This window comes from Schistocerca nitens, chromosome 12 (genome assembly GCF_023898315.1).
Source record: "Schistocerca nitens isolate TAMUIC-IGC-003100 chromosome 12, iqSchNite1.1, whole genome shotgun sequence".
In the NCBI taxonomy this organism is placed as follows: domain Eukaryota; kingdom Metazoa; phylum Arthropoda; class Insecta; order Orthoptera; family Acrididae; genus Schistocerca; species Schistocerca nitens.
In genome coordinates this window covers 135,975,608-136,003,183 of record NC_064625.1, presented here as the reverse complement: position 1 = coordinate 136,003,183, position 27,576 = coordinate 135,975,608, and the positions used below count along the sequence as shown (strand labels likewise).

Here is a 27,576-nt window from a genome sequence, read left to right as displayed (position 1 = left end):
GTTATGCCCGCCAGCTACCGCTGCACTGTTAATGAAAGAGTGGAAAGTTCAGATAACTTTCATTTCTGACGCTGTAGTCGCAGTCCGTTCCTAAGTCACTTATGTGGCTCATAACTATGTCTACGGCAGGGTACACCTTTACAAATCACGACATTTTACGATTTACTTGGACCAGCAATCCCGTTCTAAACAAACCATTCCGCTTACAAGATATGACATCTGTAAACACATCGTAGGAATGAAAATTTTCTGTCCAGCCGGAGTGGCCGAGCGGTTCTAGGCGCTACAGTCTGGAACCGCTACGGTCGCAGGTTCGAATCCTGCCTCGGGCGTGGATGTGTGTGATGTCCTTAGGTTGGATAGGTTTAAGTAGTTCTAAGTTCTAGGGGACTGATGACTTCAGAAGTTAAGTCCCATAGTGCTCAGAGCCATTTTTTTGAAATTTTTCTAGCAGTGGGTGTGGAAACATCGTACTCTGTCTTCCTGAATTGTTCTGCGGTTCGTCTCAGACAATATTATTATGAACGAAATCTTACAGTCGGTAATAATAAAGAACGCAAAGCTACGCAACAGGAAAAGCAATATCTGCGATATCTACACGTAATCAGAGTAGATAATGAAGTCTTGGCAACCTTTATCTTAAATCTCTGATGGTACCAAGCGAATCAGCCCGATACCACACCTAAGCTTACCTTCTCATTTGAGTGTCGTATGCTATTCTCGTAATGACAACTGTTTATTTAACTTCGAAGGGACAGAACTTCACTCAACATGTTTCGGAACGCGACACTAGCTCATATCTGATAACGCTGACAGGAAGTGGCTGCGAGATGACCGACAAAACAGCCAACGAAATCTCAAAAGAGGGCTGCCTAATCTGTGACCAGAACTCTAACGTCCTTAACACAGCAAAAAATCATATTCCGACATGTGGATGCTAGGTTGTGATTGGTGGAACATACAGGTCATCGCAAGTATATTTATTGTCTTCGGTACCAATAGGAGCTCTTGTTAACTTGCCTACACGTCTCGTCTCTCGTGGGCTGAATTAAATATGAGAAATTTTGTAGTGTTGCAAGCAACAGCATGACAGTGTTTCGCCGGCCGCTGGGGCCGAGCGGTTCTAGGCGCTTCAATTCCGGAACCGCGCGACCGCTACGGTCGCAGGTTCGAATCCTGCCTGGGGCGTGGATGTGTGTGATGTCCTTAGGTTAGTTAGGTTTAAGTAGTTCTAAGTTCTAGGGGACTGATGACCTCAGATGTTAGGTCCCATAGTGCTTAGAGCAATTTTTTTTGACAGTGTTTCAGCTTGGCTAGTGTGTGTCTGTGTTTCGTCGTGTAGTACAAGTAAATGATAGTTGTATGCGTAAATTATTTCATACTACTGTTGGTCGTTCTCCGCAGACGTACACACTAATGAACCAAAATATTATATCTTTTCTAAAAGATATTTTTGGCATTTGGCTGTAATTACTATTCTTTTTTTTCACACAATCTTGATTTCTGCTGTATAGTCATTCTCAAAGGCAAGTTGAGAAATCGCAAAACGACCAACAGGTTATCAAGATTTAAGTGAGTTAGAACGTGGTGTTATAGTGGGCGCACGAGCGGGGAACACAATATCTCCAAGGTAGCGATGAACTGCCGGTTTTCCCGTACGACCATTTAACGAGTGTGCCGCGAATATTAGGGATCTGGTAAAACATCAAATCTCCGACACCGCTGCGCCCGCGAAAAGATCCTACAAGAACGGGACCAACGACGACTGTAGAGAATCTTTCAGTCTGACAGAAGTGAAACCTTCCTGCAAATCGCTGCAGATTTCAGTGTTGGACCATTCAACGGAATAGCATCGATATGGGCTTTCGGAGCCGAAGGCCTATTCGTGTATCCTCGATGACAGCGCGACACAAACCTTTATGCCTCGCCTGGGCCCGTCGACACCGACATTGGACTGTTGACGACTGGAGACATGCCTGGTCGGACGAGTCTCAAATTTTATCAAACGGAAAGACGTGGATGGATATGAACCTTATGAATCCATGGACTCAGCATGTCATCAGGGGACTGTTCAAGCTGGTGGAGGCTCTGTAATGGTGTGGGGCGAGTGCAGTTGGAATGATATGGGACCCCTGATACGTCCAGATACGACAGGTGACGCGTACGCAAGCATCCTGTCTGATCACCTGCTTTCAGTCATGTCCACTATCCATTCCGACAAATCCAGCAGGACAATGCGACACCCCACACGTCCAGAATTGCTACAGAGTGGCTCCAGGAACACTCTTCTGAGTTTAAACACCACCACGGGACGCCAAACTCCTCAGAGATCAACATTATTGAGCATATCTGGGATGCCTTGCAATCTACTGTTCAGTCTCTCGTATTCTTACGAATTTAGCCGGCCTCTGTGGCCGAGCGGTTCTAGGCGCTTCAGTCTGGAACCGCGCGTCCGCTACGGTCGCAGGTTCGAATCCTGCCGGGGCATGGGTGTGTGTGATGTCCTTAGGTTAGTTAGGTTTAAGTAGTTCTAAGTTCTAGGGGATTGATGACCTCAGATGTTAAGTCCCATAGCGTTCAGGGCCATATGAACCATCTTAAGAATTTATGGACAGCCCTACAGGATTCGTGGTGTCAGTTCCCCCCAGCACTACTTCAGACATTAGTCGAGTCCATGCCACGTCGTGCTGAGGCACTTCTGCGTGCTCGCGGGGGCTCTACACGGTATTAAGCAGGTGTACCAGTTTATTCGGCTCTTCAGTGTATTACAGAAATAACTTAGGTCTCCCCTATCACATGATGCCACAGATCCAACCTTTCAAAATTCTCAGAGATCTCCCACGACTCTGCCTCGAAGATTCTTCACCGGATGGCTGTCCTATAGGTCTGACTTCCTTTTGTAGTCTCTCTACAATAAACCGGCGTTATGATGTTGGAGTTGTTGTGGCGTAACGAGCTCGCTACGCCACACTGAGAAGGAAGCCGAAAGGCACGCGTACACACACGCCGACTGGCGTCAAGTCTGGAACAGGATAAGTTATGACTGCTATAAAGAAAATACGTATCTTTGGAATATACTTAACTTTTAATCAATCCTTGTGATACATTTCTCTTGACTATACAAATGAGACTCGTAAGATACATGCACTGTGACAATTGGCGCCTTGCTAAGTCGTAGCCATTAACTTAGCTGAAGGCTAACTGTCTCTCGGCAAATGAGAGCAAAGGCTTCGTCAGTATAGTCGCTAGCAACGTCGTCGTACAACTGGGGCGAGTTCTCGTACGTCTCTCGAGACCTGCCGTGTGGTGGCGCTCGGTCTACGATCACACAGTGGCGACACGCGGGTCCGACATGTACTAATGGACCGCGGCCGATTTAAGCTACCACCTAGCAAGTGTGGTGTCTGGCAGTGACACCACAGGAGTAACAGTACATGTAACTTTCTTATATGGAAACAGGTCCGTTGCATTGGGAAAAAGCACAGAGCATTCCCGTTTTCTGAAAAGACACACTCCAAACGGTGGTCCTGTATCTCTGACGTTGGTCTGTTGCAGAATTTTGTGACAAGTTTTCTGTTCGCGTATTATGACATTTCTGGAACCAATATGGATTCCGAAAACAACCATCGTATGCAACCCATTTCGTTCTGTTCGTCCACGAGACCCACCGAGCAGTAGGTACAGGCGACCAGGTGCACACTGCATTCCTTGACTTCGGGAAGGCGTCACATACAGTCCAATACCGCCACGCAACCGACAAAGTACAAGCTATGCAATGTCAGGCCGGCTGTATTAATTGACCGAAAATTTTCTAGGTAGCAGAACAGAGCACGTCATTCTAAACGGAGAGAAGTCTCCAGCCTTGAAAGTAAGAGCCAAAGAACACCTGCCTAATGTCATGCAGGGCCGCAGCGAGCACGCAGAGGTGCCGCAACATGACGTGGCGTGGACTCGACTAATGTCTGAAGTAGACCTGGAGCGAACTGACACCATGAATCCTGCAAGGCTGTCCATAAATCCGTAAGTGGGGTTGGAGATCTGTTCTGAACAGCACATTGCAAGGCATCTCAGAATGCTCAATAATGTTCATGTCTGGGGATTTTGGTGGCTAGTGGAAGTGTTAAAACTCGGAAGAGTGTTCCTGGAGCCATGCTGTAGCAATTCTGGATGTGCAGAGAGTCGCATTGTCATACTGGAATTGCCCAAGTCCGTCGGAATGCAGAATGGACATGAATGGGTGCAGGTGATCAGAGAGGATGCTTGCGTGACACCTGTCAGAGTCGTATCTAGACGTATCAGCGGTCCCATATCATCACTCCAACTGCACATGCCTCACAGAGCCATCACCAGCTTGAAAAGTCCCCTGCCATCATGCAGGGTCCACGGATTCATGAGGTTGTCTTCATAGTCGTACACATCCATCCGCTCGATACAATTTGAGACGAAACTCGTCCGACCAGGCAACATGTTTCCAGTCATCAACAGTTCAATGTCGGTGTTGACGCGCCCAAGGGAGGCGTAAAGCTTTGTGTCGTGCAGTCATCAAGGGTACACGATGCGACTTCCGCTCCGAAAGCCCATATCGATGATGTTCCGTTGAATGGTTCTCACGCTGACACTTTTTGATGGCCCAGCATTGAAATCCACAGTAATTTGCGTAAGGGTTGCACCTCCGCCACGTTGAACGGTGCTCTTCAATCGTCGTTGGTCGTGTTCTTGCAGGATCTCTTTCAGAACGCAGCGATGTCGGAGATTTCCAGAATGAGATTTTCACTCTGCAGCGGAGTGTGCGCTGATATGAAACTTCCTGGCAGATTAAAACTGTGCAAGGTTCGCAGGAGAGCTTCTGTAAAGTTTGGAAGGTAGGAGACGAGATACTGGCAGAAGTAAAGCTGTGAGACCGGGCGTGAGTCGTGCTTCGGTAGCTCAGTTGGCAGTTCCGTTTCAGCCGCGCTCGCGAGTGGCCGCTGTTAACTGTTGCGCTGCACTTCAGTGTTTACATTGCTGTACTTGTGCTTCGCCGAGTGCCGTCCGTCCGTTAATCTCCGTGTTCGTTCCTGTTCCTTGTGATCTGATCGCTCTTTCTGGTCTTGCTGCTGCTACTTGGAATTTCGGTTGTTTAACCGAAATTGCTTCGCTGGATTAACCATGGCTACAAACCTCAGGAAGAATACTCTGGTATTTGCTTTTGACAAAGAATCCCGTCCTGTTCAGCCGACATCCCTGGAAATAGATGACTGGATTACACAGGTAATTGGTCTAAATTCTGAAACCGTTCATACCTGGCAACTGGATCAGGAAAAATACTGTGTTTTTGTCAAGTTAATCAGTGCTTCGACTGTTGATAAAGTGTTACGAAAGTGGGGCTATGAAGTAGATTTTGTGCATAGAAATGGTTACAAAAGTAAGGTTTCCATCTATAGAGCGGACATTCATTACAAAACCGTTCGTGTCTTGAATCTCCCCATTGAAACTGAAAATGATAAGATTAAGGAAGCTCTTTTAAACTACGGAGACGTTAAATCAATTGCAAATGAAAGATGGTCGCCTCGCTTTAAACTGCAGTGTTTTAACGGGGTCCGCTGTGTAGAGATGGACGTTAAGACGAATATTCCGTCTCACATAACTGTTTGTGGGTATAAGGCACAAATTGTTTATACAGGTCAGGAAGCTACATGTCATATATGTAACGAAACCGGCCACTTCAGACAGGAATGTCCGCGGCGAACTGTTGTGCTTAAAAGTAATTTGATACAGCGTCAGAAGCTTACTTTAAATGATCTGTTGCCAAAGAATAGCCCGGAACAACTGGTTGACGATGTTAACGCAGCGGGACAAGCTGATGTCTCCCTTCACGATAACAGTCAATTTCCCCCGTTAACAACAAAAGGAAACCCCGTTGCCACTACTCGTGAAACTGAAATGCAACCGAAAAAACGACCTCTGGACATAACTGATAGTTGTTCAGAGGACGAGCTGTCTTGTCCCTCTCCCTCACTTCGCAAGCAAAAACAGTGCGATGAGGAGGCAGAGGAACCTGAAGGCAAAATGCGAATGGAAACTAATGAACAGAAAGATAATACACATACGGTACCAGAAAATGAAAGGGGTGTAAGCAGCATTAATTTGCAAGAAACAACAGGTGCAGTACCCGATTGCAAAGATCAGAATCTATCTGTTAATAAACAAATTCAGGGAGAGGATGCAAAACTGCAGTCTCCATTTGTTTCCCTCGATCAGAAAGTGAGTGAAATTAATAAAGAACGAGGAAGTGGTGGCCAAACTGAAATCACGGTCAACACCTCAGGGCAGGCGCCGGCAACCGAAATTGCTAAAGCGTCTGCTGCTGCTCCAGATAAGCCGCGAAGTAAAATACCGACGCAACCAAATGAGAATGTAGCTCGTAACCAAGGGAAGGGAAAATCCAATAGGGGCGACCCAAGCCCAAAGAATGTTCAGTCCGAAACGGTCGTACACGAATCACTGGAGGAAAAATCAGAAAGTTTACCGGGAAATCAGTCTGCTTGCGGTACAAGAGAAAACATCAGAAGTAGAAAAAAACGGGACAGTAACTAATAAACTGATTGAAGTGTTATTCCATGTTCAGCCTTCCGAGAAAACTGTTACAGCTTAACTGAACCCTGAACCACAGTAAACTAAATTAGTTCAACAAAACAACTACATAGTGACAGCACAATGACGCAATCTTATTCTGTCACCACTATAAACATAAATAAAATCACGACCGGTTTGAAATTATCGGCCCTTAAGGAATTTTTGTACGAATCCGCGACTGATATTGCCCTGTTACAAGAAGTTCTAATTTCGGATTTGGTAATTCCCGGTTTTGTCAGTTACATAAATGTGTCTCCCGAAACAAGTGTTGGAACAGCTATTTTGGTAAGGGAAGGGATTACAGTAAGCGAGGTGGAACGACTGGAATCCGGAAGGGGAATAGGACTAAATATCTATGATGTGACTATCATCAACTTGTACGCCCCTTCAGGAAGTTCTCATCGAGCTGACAGGGCACGTTTCTTCAAGGATGACTTGATATACTTGTTAAGGAAATCACCAAGACAGTTATTACTTGGAGGTGATTTTAATTGTGTTTTAAATCGAAAAGATCAGTTACCTAATTTTAATTTCTCAAGTGAACTAAAACAATTAGTTACTGGTTTAGAATTAAAGGATATATGGGAAATCAAATACCCCTCCACTGTTGAGTTCACTTATGTCACGGCAACATCACGTAGCAGGATTGATAGACTATATATTTCTAAAAATCTTGTAACTTCCGTGACAAAAGTAGAAACCATTCCTACGTACTTTTCAGACCATTCAAGTGTCTTAGCTTGCATAAATCTAACAAGACAGCCGGTTCGCCGATTCAAGAATCAGTGGAATTTGAACACTTCCTTGTTAGTTAATCATGATTTAGGAGATCTGATTAAAGAAACATGGGCAATATGCCTGCGAGCCCGTAGTAGATATGCCACTGCTATTGACTGGTGGGCTAAAATGGCAAAGCCAAAGTTGAGGAAAGTTCTTATTCAATACAGTGCACAGAGCGCAAGGGAAATGAAATGCACTATAGAGTATTACTATTCCGTTTTGAGAGATCTGTATGATCAAGTCTCAGCAGGTTCCTCACTTCGGATAGCAGACATAAAAAAAGTTAAAGCCAAGTTACTTAATATCAAGAGAAGTCAAATGGAAGGGTTGAAAATAAAATCGAAGGCAAATTCGGTGTCAGCAGATGAAACTACTTCCCTATATCATTTAGTGAAGCATATGAAAAACGGGAGAAGGACTTTTATTGAAGAAATTCGAACAAAACACGGCACGATTCTCAGAACCCAGCAGGATATCATGGACGAGATTTATCGCTATTATTGCGAGCTATATTCTGTACATCAAAGTAGTGATGCTTCCTTGGAAGAATTCCTTGACATCCTAGCCCCACAGCTGACAGAAGATGACAACGAAAATTTTCTCGAGGTTGTCAGTGAAGAAGACGTGTATGAGACTCTGTGCGCCTCGCCACCAAAAAAATCCCCAGGACCGGATGGTCTGCCAGCGGAGTTTTACATCCGTTACTGGCCAATAGTAGGTGCGAAAATCACGGACATTGTAAATGAGGTTATTCAGGGTAAAATGATTCCGGCTGAGTTTAAGGAGAGTAAAATTGTTCTGGTGCCAAAAAATAATGGAAACAAAGATTTAAATAATTTTCGTCCAATTTCACTGCTGAATTCTGATTATAAATTAATAGCTAGAGTAATAAACAAGAGAATTTCATGCCTTACAGATAAAATTATTAGTCAACATCAGAACTGTGCGCAAGGCAGAACCATTTTTCAAAATCTAGCGGAATTCAGGGATATCATTGCAATAACTTCTGTAACAAACATAAAGTGTGCTTTATTGTTTTTAGATTTTTATAAGGCGTTCGATGTAGTAAACCATGAATATCTTCTACGGACATTGAAGAAAATAGGTTTCAACGATAGGGTTATACAGTTGATTAAGAACATAGCAACTGGAATAAATGCTAAAATAGCGGTGAATTGTCAACAATCCAGGCCGATGCAAATACAACGAGGTGTTCCTCAAGGAAGTCCTCTGTCCATGTCGCTCTTCGCAATTTCGCTAGAACCTTTCCTCCGACATGTCCATGCTACATTAAAAGGCTTAACATTATCAGGAAACAAAACAGTTATAAGAGCCTATGCTGACGATATAGGGGTCATTATAAGGAATAATGACGAGGTAACCACGCTAGCAACAGTGATTGATTCGTACTGTAGAGCATCTGGAGCCAATGCAAACGGAAAAAAAGTAAGATGTTAAATCTCAGAGGTTTTGATAATATCAACGTCGAGTGGGCAAAATTAGTCCGACAACATAAAACACTTGGGATCACCCTGACAGCGTGCCCTATGAAAATGACGGCTTTAAATTGGAAAGTTGCAGCAGATAAAGTGCAAGGAGCCATTGTAGAGAATTTAACTCGATATATGAACCAAGTTCAAAGAACACAGTATATCAACTCATGCATCCTTGCTAAGGCTTATTATACTGCCCAGCTGTTTCCAATACCGAGAATGATAGCGAGAAGAATAATGTCCAAAATCACAAAATTTTTGTGGAGAGGTGAAGTGTTCAGAGTACCTGCTAAAGTAGCCACTTTGGATCCTAAAAATGGTGGACTAGGATTAACTGATATAACGGATAAAGCCTCTGCTCTTTTTATCAAAAGGCAAGTTAATTTAATAAGAGACTCGCGAGAAAGCATCACCAGCCAACTTTTCGAGATCATTAAACCTCCAAGCCTGCTTCCCCCGATTGACGTGCAGAATATCAATAGTCGCTTACAGCACGTGAGGATTTTCTATGTTGAGTTTAGTTATGTCAGTGTCGAACTCAGGCAGTCCCGACACTTAACATCGAGAGCCATAATGCGGGAACGAAAGAAAAGCGAAGAAAGAAACAAAATAGAACGACAGTTTCCAAACATTGAGTGGACTGAGATTTGGAAAAACATTAGTTCCAATGTGCTCACGTCTAATATAAAAACGTCATGGTACAAGACAGTTAACAACATAGTTAGCACCAATGAAAGACTGCACGCAATCGGACTCTGTGAAACAAATTTATGTCAACAATGCCATCTAGTTGACACAGTAATTCATCGATATACTTGCAGTGGTCACATGAATAGTTGGAAGTGGATCCGGGAGCAAATAGCTCTGATTACAAGAACATCCCCTGAGTATATATCGATGTCATTGATACACAGGCCTGAAGCACGCTATTTCCCAGAAGCAAAAAATAACGCTGTGTACTGGTTGCTGGGAAATTTCGTTAACTACGTCCTTAACAAATTAGGATCCGATAGCATCATAGAGTTCAAGGTACACATGCTGTGCGAGTTCCACAAAATTAGAAGCTATTCGAATCACAAGAAAAAATTCGGTAATATGCTAAAAATTGTATTTGAAAGAATGGGCATTGGTTAATATAAACAAGAAGACTGTGTTGACAGTGATGTATTGTAGTTACCCTAAGGATACTATTTAAGATTTTACAGTATATTTATGATGTGTGCTTTCTCTACTGCAGAGAGTAGTTTTTTGAAATTTACAAGCTAATGTACAGAACTTATGTGCCATTGATATTGTGTGTCTAATAGTGCCAAACACAAAACATGAAAGGTGCATTATTGGCTTATACTAGAAATTTGGAAATAGACAGTTTTTATAGAAATCTCCTTATCGATTGGTTAAAACCATAAGATTCTATCCGATAAATGTAATATTCAATGGCTGGCGCATTGCCCTGTTCATTTTTGCAGTGAAAGACTGATTATATAGATCTGATCAGTTCAAATACTTAGATCCAATTAATGTCCAGAAAGTGTAGTTGGAAGGCTAGTCAACTTTAGTATATATCTCCTTTCCGCCATTCTCAAGTATTTATGTTTAATTTAATTCTTTCTGGTGATTTAGTCAGTAACACAACCTTCTGTTGTCTTTCCTTAATGTCAGCGCAATTGAAATGATCAAACCGCTTTGTTTAAATAACTTCATGTATGTATAACTTAGTATGTATTTGCAATGTGTAACATTGTTTTTTTAATAAAGGTTTTATTAAAAAACAAGAAAAAAAAAGTTGGTAGAGCACTTGCCCGCGAAAGGCATAGGTCCCGAGTTCCAGTCTCGGTCGGGCACACAGTTTTAATCTGCCAGGAAGTTTCATATCAGCGCACACTCCGCTGCAGAGTGAAAATCTCATTCTGGAAACATCCCCCAGGCTGTGGCTAAGCCATGTCTCCGCAATATCCTTTCTTTCAGGAGTGCTAGTTCTGCAAGGTTCGCAGGAGAGCTTCTGTAAAGTTTGGAAGGTAGGAGACGAGATACTGGCAGAAGTAAAGCTGTGAGACCGGGCGTGAGTCGTGCTTCGGTAGCTCAGTTGGTAGAGCACTTGCCCGCGAAAGGCAAAGGTCCCGAATTCGAGTCTCGGTCGGGCACACAGTTTTAATCTGCCAGGAAGTTTCATATCAGCGCACACTCCGCTGCAGAGTGAAAATCTCATTCTGGAAACATCCCCCAGGCTGAGGCTAAGCCATGTCTCCGCAATATCCTTTCTTTCAGGAGTGCTAGTTCTGCAAGGTTCGCAGGAGAGCTTCTGTAAAGTTTGGAAGGTAGGAGACGAGATACTGGCAGAAGTAAAGCTGTGAGACCGGGCGTGAGTCGTGCTTCGGTAGCTCAGTTGGTAGAGCACTTGCCCGCGAAAGGCAAAGGTCCCGAATTCGAGTCTCGGTCGGGCACACAGTTTTAATCTGCCAGGAAGTTTCATATCAGCGCACACTCCGCTGCAGAGTGAAAATCTCATTCTGGAAACATCCCCCAGGCTGTGGCTAAGCCATGTCTCCGCAATATCCTTTCTTTCAGGAGTGCTAGTTCTGCAAGGTTCGCAGGAGAGCTTCTGTAAAGTTTGGAAGGTAGGAGATGAGATACTGGCAGAAGTAAAGCTGTGAGACCGGGCGTGAGTCGTGCTTCGGTAGCTCAGTTGGTAGAGCACTTGCCCGCGAAAGGCAAAGGTCCCGAATTCGAGTCTCGGTCGGGCACACAGTTTTAATCTGCCAGGAAGTTTCATATCAGCGCACACTCCGCTGCAGAGTGAAAATCTCATTCTGGAAACATCCCCCAGGCTGTGGCTAAGCCATGTCTCCGCAATATCCTTTCTTTCAGGAGTGCTAGTTCTGCAAGGTTCGCAGGAGAGCTTCTGTAAAGTTTGGAAGGTAGGAGACGAGATACTGGCAGAAGTAAAGCTGTGAGACCGGGCGTGAGTCGTGCTTCGGTAGCTCAGTTGGTAGAGCACTTGCCCGCGAAAGGGAAAGGTCCCGAGTTCGAGTCTCGGTCAGGCACACAGTTTTAATCTGCCAGGAAGTTTCATATCAGCGCACACCCCGCTGCAGAGTGAAAATCTCATTCTGGAAACATCCCCCAGGCTGTGGCTAAGCCATGTCTCCGCAATATCCTTTCTTTCAGGAGTGCTAGTTCTGCAAGGTTCGCAGGAGAGTTTCTGTAAAGTTTGGAAGGTAGGAGATGAGATACTGGCAGAAGTAAAGCTGTGAGACCGGGCGTGAGTCGTGCTTCGGTAGCTCAGTTGGTAGAGCACTTGCCCGCGAAAGGCAAAGGTCCCGAATTCGAGTCTCGGTCGGGCACACAGTTTTAATCTGCCAGGAAGTTTCATATCAGCGCACACCCCGCTGCAGAGTGAAAATCTCATTCTGGAAACATCCCCCAGGCTGTGGCTAAGCCATGTCTCCGCAATATCCTTTCTTTCAGGAGTGCTAGTTCTGCAAGGTTCGCAGGAGAGCTTCTGTAAAGTTTGGAAGGTAGGAGATGAGATACTGGCAGAAGTAAAGCTGTGAGACCGGGCGTGAGTCGTGCTTCGGTAGCTCAGTTGGTAGAGCACTTGCCCGCGAAAGGCAAAGGTCCCGAATTCGAGTCTCGGTCGGGCACACAGTTTTAATCTGCCAGGAAGTTTCATATCAGCGCACACCCCGCTGCAGAGTGAAAATCTCATTCTGGAAACATCCCCCAGGCTGTGGCTAAGCCATGTCTCCGCAATATCCTTTCTTTCAGGAGTGCTAGTTCTGCAAGGTTCGCAGGAGAGCTTCTGTAAAGTTTGGAAGGTAGGAGACGAGATACTGGCAGAAGTAAAGCTGTGAGACCGGGCGTGAGTCGTGCTTGGGTAGCTCAGTTGGTAGAGCACTTGCCCGCGAAAGGCAAAGGTCCCGAGTTCGAGTCTCGGTCGGGCACACAGTTTTAATCTGCCAGGAAGTTTCATATTAGCGCACACTCCGCTGCAGAGTGAAAATCTCATTCTGGAAACATCCCCCAGGCTGTGGCTAAGCCATGTCTCCGCAATATCCTTTCTTTCAGGAGTGCTAGTTCTGCAAGGTTCGCAGGAGAGCTTCTGTAAAGTTTGGAAGGTAGGAGACGAGATACTGGCAGAAGTAAAGCTGTGAGACCGGGCGTGAGTCGTGCTTCGGTAGCTCAGTTGGTAGAGCACTTGCCCGCGAAAGGCAAAGGTCCCGAGTTCGAGTCTCGGTCGGGCACACAGTTTTAATCTGCCAGGAAGTTTCATATCAGCGCACACTCCGCTGCAGAGTGAAAATCTCATTCTGGAAACATCCCCCAGGCTGTGGCTAAGCCATGTCTCCGCAATATCCTTTCTTTCAGGAGTGCTAGTTCTGCAAGGTTCGCAGGAGAGCTTCTGTAAAGTTTGGAAGGTAGGAGACGAGATACTGGCAGAAGTAAAGCTGTGAGACCGGGCGTGAGTCGTGCTTGGGTAGCTCAGTTGGTAGAGCACTTGCCCGCGAAAGGCAAAGGTCCCGAGTTCGAGTCTCGGTCGGGCACACAGTTTTAATCTGCCAGGAAGTTTCATGTCGGAGATTTGATTGTTTACCGGATTTCTTATATTCACAGTATTGTCGTGAAATGGTCGTATGGGAAAATCCCAATCTCATCGCCACCTCTGAGACGCTGTGTTCCAACGCTCGTGCGCCGACTATAACCCCACATTTCAAACTTAAATCTTGATAACCTGGCATTGTAGCGGCAGTAACCGATCTAACAACTGCGCCGAACACCTGCTGTCTTATATAGGTGTTGATGGCCGCAGTGCCGTATTTTGCCTCTTTACGTATCTCTGTATTTGAATACGCATGCCTATGACCAGTTTCTTTGGCACTTCAGTGTAGGACCTTTGCTTTCCGCAATACATGTAAATGACATAGTACATATCCTCGGAAGTTCCATGAGGCTTTTCGCGGATGACGCTAGAAAATTGTGGGGAAATGCTGGAAGAAGTGTGTAAGATTGAGGCTTGGTGCACGGAGTGGCAATTCATCTTCAACATTAGCAAATGTTTACTTACTGTAGTGGACTGACAAGGCAGCCAGTCCACAGTGAAGTAGCCGAAAGGGCACGCGTCAACTCACGCCGTCTGGCGTCAAGTCTGGAACAGGATTCGTAATGAATGTGATAAAGAAAAGAACGTAGCTACTAGAACACTTAACTTTTATATCGTCCTTTGGTATAGAGCATTCTTGATGATACAAGTGAGACTATCTTGAGATACATGTAATGGTACAAATGGCGCCTTGCTAGGTCGTAGCCATTAACTTAGCTGAAGGCTATTCTAACTGTCTCTCGGCAAATGAGAGCAAAGGCTTCGTCATTGTAGTCGCTAGCAACGTCGTCGTACAACTGGGGCGAGTGCTAGTACGTCTCTCTAGACCTGCCGTGTGATGGCGCTCGGTCTACGATCACACAGTGGCGACACGCGGGTCCGACATGTACTAATGGACCGCGGCCGATTTAAAGCTACCACCTAGCAAGTGTGGTGTCTGGCGGTGACACCACACTTACTTCCTGTATGCTGGATGGCTCTGGGCAGAATTCATTAAAAATTACAAAATCGTCAGAGTTCCACAGAAGCTTGTCTTCATCTTCTGATGACTTTATTAGCGATAAAGACAGCGTCATCTGCAAACAACCTAAGACGGCTGCTCAGATCGTCTCCCAAATCGTTTATATAGATAAGGAACGGCAAAAGGCCCATAACACTGCCTTGGGGAACGCCAGAAATCACTTCTGTTTTACTCGATGACTTTCCGTCAGTTATTACCAACTGTGAGCTCTCTGACAGGAAATCTTGAATCCAGTCACATAACTGAGAAGATATTCCATAAGCACGCAATTTCACTACAAGCCGCTTGTGTGGTACAGTGTCAAAAGACTTTCGGAAATCCAGAAATATGGAATGAATCTAAAATTCCTTGTCAATAGCACTCAACACTTTGTGCGAGTAAAGAGCTATTTGTGTTTCACAAATCCGTGTTGACTGTGTCAATAGACCGTTTTCTTCGAGGTAATTCATAACGTTCGAACACAATATACAGGGTGTTTCAAAAATGACCGGTATATTTGAAACGGCAATAAAAACTAAACGAGCAGCGATAGAAGTACACCGTTTGTTGCAATATGCTTGGGACAACAGTACATTTTCAGGCGGACAAACTTTCGAAATTACAGTGGTTACAATTTTCAACAACAGATTGCGCTGCAAGTGATGTGAAAGATATAGAAGACAACGCAGTCTGTGGGTGCGCCATTCTGTACGTCGTCTTTCTGCTGTAAGCGTGTGCTGTTCACAACGTGCAAGTGTGCTGTAGACAACATGTTTTATTCCTTAGAACAGAGGATTTTTCTGGTGTTGGAATTCCACCGCCTAGAACACAGTGTTGTTGCAACAAGACGAAGTTTTCAACGGAGGTTTAATGTAACCAAAGGACCGAAAAGCGATACAATAAAGGATCTGTTTGAAAAATTTCAACTGACTGGGAACGTGACCGATGAACGTGCTGGAAAGGTAGGGCGACCGCGTACGGCAACCACAGAGGGCAACGCGCAGCTAGTGCAGCAGGTGATCCGACAGCGGCCTCGGGTTTCCGTTCGCCGTGTTGCAGCTGCGGTCCAAATGACGCCAACGTCCACGTATCGTCTCATGCGCCAGAGTTTACACCTCTAACCATACAAAATTCAAACGCGGCAACCCCTCAGCGCCGCTACCATTGCTGCACGAGAGACGATATAGTGCACAGGATTGATGACGGCGATATGCATGTGGGCAGCATTTGGTTTACTGACGAAGCTTATTTTTACCTGGACGGCTTCGTCAATAAACAGAACTGGCGCATATGGGGAACCGAAAAGCCCCATGTTGCAGTCCCATCGTCCCTGCATCCTCAAAAAGTACTGGTCTGGGCCGCCATTTCTTCCAAAGGAATCATTGGCCCATTTTTCAGATCCGAAACGATTACTGCATCACGCTATCTGGACATTCTTCGTGAATTTGTGGCGGTACAAACTGCCTTAGACGACACTGCGAACACCTCGTGGTTTATGCAAGATGGTGCCCGGCCACATCGCACGGCCGACGTCTTTAATTTCCTGAATGAATATTTCGATGATCGTGTGATTGCTTTGGGCTATCCGAAACATACAGGAGGCGGCGTGGATTGGCCTCCCTATTCGCCAGACATGAACGCCTGTGACTTCTTTCTGTGGGGACACTTGAAAGACCAGGTGTACCGCCAGAATCCAGAAACAACTGAACAGCTGAAGCAGTACATCTCATCTGCATGTGAAGCCATTCCGCCAGACACGTTGTCAAAGGTTTCGGGTAATTTCATTCAGAGACTACGCCATATTATTGCTACACATGGTGGATATGTGGAAAATATCGTACTATAGAGTTTCCCAGACCGCAGCGCCATCTGTTGTTGAAAATTGTAACTACTGTAATTTCGAAAGTTTGTCTGCCTGAAAATGTACCGTTGTCCCAAGCATATTGCAACAAACGGTGTATTTCTATCGCTGCTCGTTTAGTTTTTATTGCCGTTTCAAATATACCGGTCATTTTTGAAACACCCTGTATCTTCCAAAATCCTGCTGCATGTCGACGTTAATGATATGGACGTGTAATTTAGTGGATTACTCCTACTACGTTACTTGAATATTGGTGTGACCTGTGCAACTTTCCAGTCTTTGGGTACGGATCCTTCGTCGAGCGAACGATTGTATATGATTGTTAACTATGAAGCTATTGCATCAGCATACTATGAAAGGAACTTAATTGGTACACAGTCTGGACCAGAAGACTTGCTTTTATTAAGTGATTTGAGTTGCTTCACTACTCCGAAGATATTTACTTCTACTTTATTCATGTTCTTGATTCGAATTCTGGAATATTTACTTCGTCTTCCTTTGTGAAGGCATTTCGGAAGGCTGTGTTTAGTAACTCTGCTTTCGCATTTATTGTGTCTTGCCGTTAGCATACTTCACATAGAACCAGAATCTCTTTGGATTTTCTGGCCGGTGTTGAGAAAAAGTTTCGTGCTGGAAACTGTTACAAGCATCTCTCATTATCTATGCTTCACCCTCCCAGATGGCGCTCGTGAGTGGTTTGTTTCTTAGTCATTCTAGAGTGTACCTGTGGTGTCACCGCCAGACACCACACTTTGTTGGACGGTAGCCTTTAAATCGGCCGCGGTCCGGTAGTATACGTCGGACCCGCGTGTCGCCACTATCAGTGATTGCAGGCCGAGCGCCGCCACACGGCAGGTCTAGTCTAGAGAGACTCCCTAGCACTCGCCGCAGTTGTACAGCCGACTTTGCTAGCGATGGTTCACTGACAAATTACGCTCTCATTTGCCGAGACGATAGTTAGCATAGCCTTCAGCTACGTCATTTGCTACGACCTAGCAAGGCGCCATTATCATTTGCTATTTGTCTTGTGATGCATGTACCGTAAGACCGATGTTCACCAATTATGGATTAAAGTTAAGTATTCCAGAAGCTACGTACCTATTTTGCTAGTCTCTATTCCTTTAACTGTTCCCGACCTCACGCCAGCCTGCGTGAGCTTAAACGCGTGCCTTTCGGCTTCCTCTCATAGTGGCTTGGCTGTCTTGCCAAGTCACAACAGTACCAGTGCTGTAAAACAGTGACATGCGGTATGACTGACCCAGCACATCCGATATCAGGTCACTGAAACGGAACTTTTTGAACACTGTGTGGCGTCTGCTATTACAGGCTGCAGCCCCCTCGATTAGTGCTTTGTCACAGATCTTGTTTGTTTTGTAGCCACTCTGGAGTGTACTGTTATAGAGGGATAAGGACGTTATGACGAAAACATCCATGAACATCCATAAACATGGGGTATGACTGACCCAGTCCGTCTGATATCAGGTCACTGAAACGGAACTTTTTGAACACCGTGTGGCGTCTGCTGTTACAGTCTGCAGCCCCCTCCATTGGTGGTTTGTCACAGATCTTGTATCTTTTGTAGCCACTCTGGAGTGTACTGTTGTACAAGGATAAGGATATGATGACGAAAAGATCCATGAAGTTGGAACTTTCCGACAGATTGTACAGCAGTTGCTTCGGTACCATCATGCATTTCCTCCTGGCAGCTGCCCTACAGATGACATTTGCTTGGTTCAAATGGTTCAAATGGCTCTGAGCACTATGGGACTCAACTGCTGAGGTCATTAGTCCCCTAGAACTTAGAACTAGTTAAACCTAACTAACCTAAGGACATCACAAACATCCATGCCCGAGGCAGGAGTCGAACCTGCGACCGTAGCGGTCTTGCGGTTCCAGACTGCAGCGCCTTTAACCGCACGGCCACTTCGGCCGGCCATTTGCTTGGTAACAGATCTACAGTCTACTAGTGTAGTGCTACTAGGGTAGGGTTGCGACTGATCCAGCTCATCATGGAACAGGTCAATGAAGTGGAGCCATTCAGACAAAGCGTATAACAGGTGCTAAAATGGTTCAAATGGCTCTGAGCACTATGGGACTTAACAGCTGAGGTCATCAGTCCCCTAGAACTTAGAACTACTTAAACGTAACTAACCTAAGGACATCACACTCATCTATGCCCGAGGCAGGATTTTAACCTCGGACTGTAGCGGTCGCGCGGTTCCAGACTCAAGTGCCTAGAACTGCTCGGCCACACTAGCCGGCTGCTATCTACTACTACACAGCATCTCCTTCTGAGGGATCCATTACAAATGTGCTGTACTTTGAAGCCCCTTTACAGTGTACTGGTGCTGAGCAATAAGAATATGGGTGTGACTATCCATGCACATCGTAGAACAGGGTTCAGAGGTGGATCCTCTTGAACACCCAGTGGGGATTGCTTTCACTCCCTCTACACCCTTCCAACAGGTGAAATCGCTAGAGCTACAGTGTATTGGTGTTGTGCAACAGGACAATGGGTGTGGCTTAAGTCCCAAAGCAGATATCTGAAGGGGAACCTGTCAACATGTTCTACTGCAGGTGCTCACTGATCCCAAACATTTTTGCCTGGGCTCCACTACAGATCTCATAAATTTGACAGCCACTCTGCAAGGTACTGGTCTTGTGCTATAGGTGTAGGCCTGTAAATGAACAAGTACGCTCTGAAACAGATTTCTGAAGTGGAACCTTCCAGACACATTGTACAACAGGTGTACGAGGGTGGATTGATAGATCTGGTAAATGTCCATCAAATCATGGAACACTTTTGTTGCGCCTTCATGGTTGGTAAACTTAATTATTCCAAGGATCGTATATAAAATTTGGATAATGTACAGTGTTCAGTTCATTGTTGACAGCCATTGTTGGTCAGTGTGTCGACTGCAATGGAGAAAACAGAGCTTCCTGCTATTATCAAACATTTTAATTTGAAGGATTAGACTGCCGCAGCAATAAAAACAGAATTAGATGAAGTTCACGCAGATTCTGAGCGACCTTTGAACACCATTTGTTTTTGGATTAATGAATTTAAACGTGGTCGGTCAAGCACAGAAGGCGAAGTGCTCTCCTGCCGTCCGACATTGACGAGCTCCATGATATGGTAATGCAAGATCGCCGAATTCGTGAGACTGATGAAACTGTAGGCGTATCAACTGAGCGAGTGGGTGGTGTTCTGCTTGGAGAACTAGCTATGAAGAGACTGAGTGCGAGGTGACTGTCACGATTGCTCACAGTCGACCAATGCGCAGCTGGCACAAGATTGCAACAGGACAGTCTCTGTATGTCCATCTTTTTAACGATGGTTGCAGGACTCGGCTGTTCGGTAGAGGATGTCAAATTGAACACCTTTCAGCCATCAATTTTCAGCCCTATTTATTGTGCAACCAGTTTCAGCATTTTACTGCAACATCTTCATGCCTCTGACAGGCACAGGTGATGGTTGACGTGGTCACTGTAACAAATATCTACTAACACCACTATTGCTGAACCCTGTTTTTGATACCACACGTCTGTCAGGGGCCTGAAGATGGTGTAGTAAAACGCTGAAACTGGTTGCCCAATAAAATAGGATAGAAAATTTGGCAGCTGAAAGGTGTTTAATTTGACATCCTTTTCCAGCAGAATGTCTGGTGCTGTCTGCGAAATATTTTGGGACGATCTGTGACTGGTGATGAAGCCCAGATCCATAGTTACACACCAGAGCCAAAACGACAGCCAGAACAATGGATAAAGGCTGGTGAAAGTGCATTGAAAAAGGCAGAGGCCATTTTGTCCGCTGGTGAGGTGATGGAAACACTTTTTTTTTAAGATTCCAAAGGAATAGCCCTCATACACTAATTGGAAAAAAAGGCAGAACCATAACTGTACTCTGGCCAAGAGCCTTGCCACAGTGGTAACATTGGTTCACGTCAGATCACCGAAGACAAGCTGTCGGGCTGGGCTAGCACTTGGATGGGTGACCATCCGGTCTGCCGAGCGCTGTTGGCAAGTGGGGTGCACTCAGCCTGTGTGAGGCAAACTGAGGAGCTACTTGATCGAGAAGTAGAGGCTCCAGTCTCGTAAACTGACAATGGCTGGGAGAGCAGTGTGCTGACCGCATGCTCCTCCGTATCCGCATCGAGTAACGTCCCTGGGCTGAGAGAATGACACGACGGCCGGTCGGTACTGTTGGGCCTTCGAAGGCCTGTTCCGACGGAGAGAGTTATAACTATATTATGCTACATTGTTGGATCGTTTGAAACTTTCGTTGCCCGGAAAAAGACCAAGGCCGACTCGCAATAAGCTGTAAAAAGACGAAATCGCGTGAACTGGGCTTTGAACTGGTTCCTCATCCACCTCCTCACCAAATGTAGACCCAAGTGACCTCTCCGTGTTTCCCAACTTGGAACTCTTGTTTGCTGCGGAGAAATTTTCATCAAATGAGGAAATTATAGTATTTTGCAGAGTATGGCGGAAACTCTGGGATCAGAACGCTGGAGGATCGCTGGACCAAGTGTGTATCTCTAAAAGCAGATTATGTAAGTAAGGTGAGTTGTTATAACTGTATTATGTTTCATTGTTGGATCGTTTGAAACTTTCGTTGCCCGGAAAAATACCAAAGCCGGCTCGCAATAAGTGCTCTTTCATCAGGATAATTCACCATACCACACAAGCTGTAAAAAGACGAAATCGCGTGAACTGGGCTTTGAACTGGTTCCTCATCCACCTCTTCACCAAATGTACACCCAAGTGACCTCTCTGTGTTTCCCAACTTGAAACTCTTGTTTGCTGGGGGAAATTTTCATCAAATGAGGAAATTATAGTATTTTGCAGAGTATGGCGGAAACTCTGGGATCAGAACGCTGGAGGATCACTGGACCAAGTGTGTATCTTTAAAAGCAGATAATGTAAGTAAGGTGAGTTGTTAAACATTTTTTCCCTTGCTTTTTTACCAGACTTATCAAACCACCCTCGTATACTACCAGACAGTATGTCTTCCTGAGGGATCCACTGCAGATCTGGGTCGGTTGGGAGCCACTCTACAGTCTACTGGGGGTACGCTACAGGGTTTTTAGGGCGGTGACTGACCCAGCACATCGCGGAACAGGTCCCGGACGTGGAACCTTTCGGACACCTTTCGCGGCAGCCGTTCGCTGCCTCCGGGCCTCTCCCCCAGGCGGCTCTGCCAGCGCGGTCCACCCGTCTCCCATTGGACGCCCCCACCAGGCGTCACGGAGCCTCCGTCGCCGCTGCGCCGCCGTCGTCTGCACACAGGAGCGGCATGAGCGGCCCTGCGGGAGCTCGTGTGTAGTCGAGCTCTCGACCTCTCCTTCTGTTAATCACTCACAGACGCGTTCACACTGCACGAATGTCGAGAGAAATTGGCTGACGTATAGTTGCTTGTAAACCAACTCCAGAACTAAGTCTATGGTGAAACAACAGGTGTCAAGTGGGGGACCGCAACTTGGTGTTTAAGAGTGACTGCTTCGACTTTGATCACGCTGGTACACTGAAGAGCCAAAGAAACTGGTTCACCATCCTAATACCGTGTAGGGCTCCCGCGGGAACGCGAAGTGCCGCAACACGACGCGGCATGGACTCCAATTATGTCTGAATTACTGCTGGAGGGAACTGACACCATGAATCCTGTAGGGCTGTCCATAAATCCGTAAGAGTACGAGGAGGCAGAGATCTCTTCTGAACAGCAGGTTGCAAGGCGTCCCAGATATGCTCAATAATGTCCGTGTCAGGGGAGGTCGGTGGCCAGCGGAAGTGTTTAAACTCAAAAGAGTGTTCCTGGAGCCACTCTATAGTACTTCTGGACGTGTGGGGTGTCGCATTGGCCTGTTGGAACTGCCCAAGACCGTCGGAATGCACAATGCACACGAATGGATGAAGGTTATCAGACTTACGTACGTGTCACCTGTCAAGTCGTACCTAGACGTATCAGGGGTCCCATATCACCCCTACTGCACACGCCCCAAGGAGTGTGTGCATTATAAAATGGTTGTTAGTTACCAAACTTTTTAAAGGGATCATATGAGTTTTCCTAGTTCTGAGGCTCGAGATAATTCTTTATAAAATCTGCAGCAGTTTTCGAAGGTTTGCACTTCTGTCGCGTTGAGAGATTCTTTTTAGTCGTCGTCGTTCCCTTTCTTGCAGGATTCTTCTTTCGGCTGCAGTGACGTTGCAGATTTGATCTTTCACCGGATTCCTGATATTCACGGTACTCTCGTGAAATGGTCGCACGGGCAAATCCGCACTTCATTGCTACCTCGGAGATACTGTGGTACCCCATCGTACTTGGGCCGGCTATAACATCACGTTCACACTCACTTAAATTACAGAGCCTCCACCAGCTTGAAGAGTCCCCTGCTGACGTGCAGAGTCCATGGATTCATGAGGTTTTCGCCATACCCATACACGTCCATCCTCTCTACATCTACATCTACATATATACTCCGCTAGCCACCAAACGGTGTGTGGCGGAGGGCACAATTCGCGCAAAAATCATATTCCCCCCCCCCCCCCCCCCCCTCTGTTCCACTCGCGGATCGCGCGGGGGAAAAACGACCGTCTGAAAGCCTCAGTACGGGATCTTATCTCTCTTATCTTTGAATGATGACTATTACGCAATTTGAAAGTTGGTGGTAATAATATATGTTCTACATCCTCGGTGAAGATTGGATTTCGGAATTTAGTGAGCAGCCCCTTCTGTTTAGCGCGTTGTCTATCTGCAAGTGTGTCCCACTTCAAACTTTCAATGACATTTGTAACGCTCTCGCGATGGCTAAATTTACCAGTCACGAATCTTGCCGCTCTTCTTTGGACCTTCTCAATCTCTTGACCCAGCTGGTAAGGGTCCCATACAGACGAACAATACTCTAAGACTGGACGAACTAACGTATTCTAAGCTATTTCCTTTGTTGAAGGACTGCATCGCTTAAGGATTCTATCAATAAACCGCAATCTAGAGTTCGTCTTAACCGTTACTTGTGTAATCTGATCATTCTATTTGAGATCATTTCGAATAGTCACACCCAGATACTTGACTGATGTTACCGCTTCCAAAGACTGATCATGTATTTTGTACTCATACATTAAAGGGGATATTGGCCTTGTTATACGCAATAGGTTACACTTACTACTATTGAGAGATAACTGCCAGTCATTACATCACGCATTTATTTTCTGCAAATCCTCATTGATTTGTTCACAACTTTCGTGTGATACTGCTTTCCTGTCCTCGTCCGACGAGGCAACATGTTTCCAGTCATCAACAGTCCAATGTCGGTGTTGACGGGCCCAGGTCAGGTTTAAAGCTTAGTGCCGTGTGGTCATCAAGGGTACACGAATAGGTTTTCGGTTCCGAAAGCCGATATCGATGATGTTCCGTTGAATGGTTCGCAGACTGACACCTGTTGATGGCCCAGCATTGAAATCTGCAGCAATTTGCAGAAGGGTTGTACTTCTGTCACGTTGAACGATTCTCTTCAGTCGTCGTTGGTCCTGTTCTTGAGGATCTTTTCCAGCCGCAGCGATGTCGGAGATTTGATGTTTTATCGGATTCGTGATAGTCATGGTACACTCTTGAAATGGTCGTACGGGAGATGTGTCCCATCACTCGTGCGCCGATTGTAACATCAAGTTCAAACTCAGTTAAATCTTAATAACCAGGGATTGCAGCAGCAGTAACCGATCTAACAAATGTGCCAGTCACTTGTCTTACATGGGCGTTGCCGACCGCAGCGCCGTATTCTGCCTGTTTACATATCTCTGTATCTGAATACGCATGCCTATACCAGTATCTTTGGCACTTCATTGTATCTCTACTTCACCAGTGTGTTATACGCGTGGAGCGTGGAGCAATGGCCCAGTTCTACAGCAGCTTGAAGACTAGCAACTAGGTAGAAGCGTCAAAGCTCATTACTTTCCTTGTAGATTCTATGTAGCGCAAACTTGGAATTGTTATACTGAAGAGATTTCTTACTTTGTCTGTCACCCTCTGCTTGCGACACATCTGTTTAACATAAAGGTAAGTATTGTATTTTGTCCTTTTCGTAGTAAAACTCAATACGATTTGCTTGAATTGTTGTCTAGCGATCCGAGAAAGCAGGTTTCCTAGACACGCCACATTTGACGACTACATAGGATTCAAGTATAGCCCACAATGCTCGCAGTGTTTTCGGCCCAACTACTTTTCTCACTCACCACATATTCTATGGATCACATCAATAGGTGTCTATGGTTTGTGGAAAGAAGAATGAAATGCCCATTTCAGTAAAGTGTAATATAGCGCAATGATATACATGTTGAAATATTTTGAAAATGAGGTGGTAATACGAACTGTGTTACAACCAATACGGAAATTTTGAGAACTCGTATGTAGATATGGCTGAACAAAGAGTTGGCCAAGACATGATGTTCTGCAAGTCACTTCACTTAACTCTGAACACAATGTATACAAATACTTTCCACAAGGTAACACAATATAACACTTTTCGTGATATCTTGATTACGTCACACAATAATATTTTATTTGGGGTAAGTTTAATAAATGTAGTGAATGAAAGGAATGAGAAAAACTTTATAAGCTTGACACGACAGAAGCTTCACATCTCATACATTGAATGAAATTATACAATCTTCTTTGATTTACTTTAAACTCCACTATATGACCCAAAACTGTCCCATACTACTGAGTGCATATCTACCCACGTATATGACTTATTTTTGTACTAATGTTACAATCTTGTAGTTTTTCACGATATTGTATTTTAGTCTTGGTGCTTTGAACAATTCTCCACAGAAATATAAACACTGACAACTAACAATGAACTTCAAGGAGTGTGTGCATTATAAAATGGTTGTTAGTTACCAAATGTTTTGAAGGGATCATATGAGTTTTCCTAGTTCTGAGGCTCGAGATAATTCTTATAAAATGACTCTGCATTTTGAAAATTTTAAACGTTCATGTCGAGCTCCTCCAAATACTAATTCTGTAGCACATTTCAGAATACCTAGAATATTCTAGAATGTGCATCTCTAACCATCACCTAACACTGTTGTAATCATCCATAATACAACTGTAGCTGAAGTAAGAAACTTCATTCCTTCTAGGAAGCGAGCATCCCAGTTCTACTTGTGATCTATTTGTGGTCTATTTGAGTCATTCAAAACTTGAGCCAGGGATTGAAATTTTCATATATTTCATTAGCAGCCATTTCACCATTTTTTTATTCTTACACTTGTGCACAAATTGTTAATTTTGTGTTTTGTGATATTACAGGAGTAAGACTAACAAGCTATCTGTATTAGGAAAAGCAAAGGACCTATGATAGAACCCTGTGGTACACTGCATTACATAATTTCCAGTCCAGAATGTATTAACTTCATGTGATGAAATTAAAACTGATATACACTTTTCGCTATCATATAGCAGCACTCCGTCTACAGGCCACAAGTGGCCCATCGGGACCATCCGACCGCCGTGTCATCCTGAGCTGACGATGCAGATAGGAGGGGCATGTGGCCAGCACACCACTCTCCCTGTCGTTATGATGGTTTTCTTTGACCAGAGCCGCTACTATTCGGTCGAGTTTTGCTATCATATAGATAAGAGAAAAATCATGAGCCTGCTTTGTTTACTGTAACGTATTACTTGAAATTTTTCCTGAGAATAGCAAATTTTATGCAGTTAACACCCCTCCAGCTACAGCTAAATTTTTTCCGTTCATACAACTTTCTGATTTCATCGTAGACATCATTATCATCATCGTAACCTTCTACAGTTTCGTATCACAGCCGTTCTTTCCTTGGAGTCCTAGACTCTTTATCTTTTCTAGTCTCCCAGCCACCGTCTCTGTTTGTACTCCAGCCCTGTCTTCTCTCATCTTGCGAATGTTTACTGAAACTGCTTTTATCCACTTCACCTTTGTCATTACCCTTGGTATTTTGCTTTCCTTCTTCATCTCATGTACAGTCATAAGTGTCCTCTTTTACTCCATAATCTTCACATGATCACCCAGATTCTCCTAAGGTTCTGTCAGCGGCCTAGTACTTACATTGCTCATCATTTCAATGTTTGTTACTTCATCGCACCTAATTTTTTTTCATTTTCTTTCGTGACCCATGTTTCTGCAACATACAACGGAATTGGTGTTAAGGAACTGCCAGTAAGCATGAAGCGCCGCATGACCGCTACGCTAGCTGTGAAGGGCCATAGGAATCCTTGAAACCCCCAGAAAATCAGGGCTCTGTTGCAACTGTGGTAGTCCTAGCAAGCCGACAGTGGATAACTAAGGAGCTTCGATATAGGAAATTTCTGATTTATTCATACTACACTGAAGAGCCAATGATACTGGTACACCTGCCTAATATCGTGTTGGGCCCTCACGAGCAGGCGCAAGTGCTGCAACACGACCCGGCATGGCCTCGACTAATGTCTGAAGTAGTGCTGGAGGGAAATGGCACCATGAACCATGCAAGACGGTCCATAAATCCGTAAGAGTACGAGGGGATGTAGATCTCTTTTGAACAGTACGTTGCAACGCATTCCAGATATGCTCAATAATGCTCATGCGTGAGGAGTTCGGTGGCCAGCGAAAGTTTTTAAACTGAGAAGAGTCTAACTGGAGACCACTCTGTAGCAATTGTGGACGTGTGGGGTGTCGCATTGTCCTGCTGGAATTGCCCAAGTCCGTCGAAATGTACAATGAACGTGAACGGATGCAGGTGATCAGACAGGATGCTTACGTACGTGTCACCTGTCGGAGTCGTATCTACACGTGTCAGGGGTTCCTATCACTCGTACTGCACACGACCCATATCATAAGAGAGCCTCCACCACCTTGAATAGTCCCCTTCTTGCATGCAGGGTCCATGGACTCATGAGGTTGTCTCAGCACCTGTACACGTCCACACACTCGATACAATTTGAAACGACACTCGCCCGACCAGGCGTCATGTTTCCAGTCATCGACAGTCCGATGTCGGTGTTGACCGGTCCAGACGAAGCGTAAACCTCTGCGTCGTTTAGTCATCAAGGTTACAGGAGTTAGACTTCGGCTCCGAAAAGCCCATATCGATGATATTTTGTCAAATGGTTCGTACGGCCAACATTGAAATCTTAAGCAGTTTTCGAAGGTTTGCACTTCTGCCACATTGAGAGATTCTTTTTAGTCGTCACTGTTCCCTTTCTTGCAGGATTTTT

The 27,576-nt window shown here is 45.1% G+C and overlaps 1 protein-coding gene across 1 annotated transcript in view; it reads right to left on the bottom strand.

The window, feature by feature from the left end:
* Nucleotides 1-27,576, bottom strand: part of LOC126214962 (uncharacterized) — a 118,477-nt gene that overhangs the window by 31,404 nt on the left and 59,497 nt on the right. Inside the window, exon 6 of the mRNA XM_049941597.1 lies at nucleotides 21,453-21,628. Coding sequence (XP_049797554.1) covers nucleotides 21,453-21,628 — 176 coding nt within the window. The remainder of the gene's footprint in view (nucleotides 1-21,452; nucleotides 21,629-27,576) is intronic.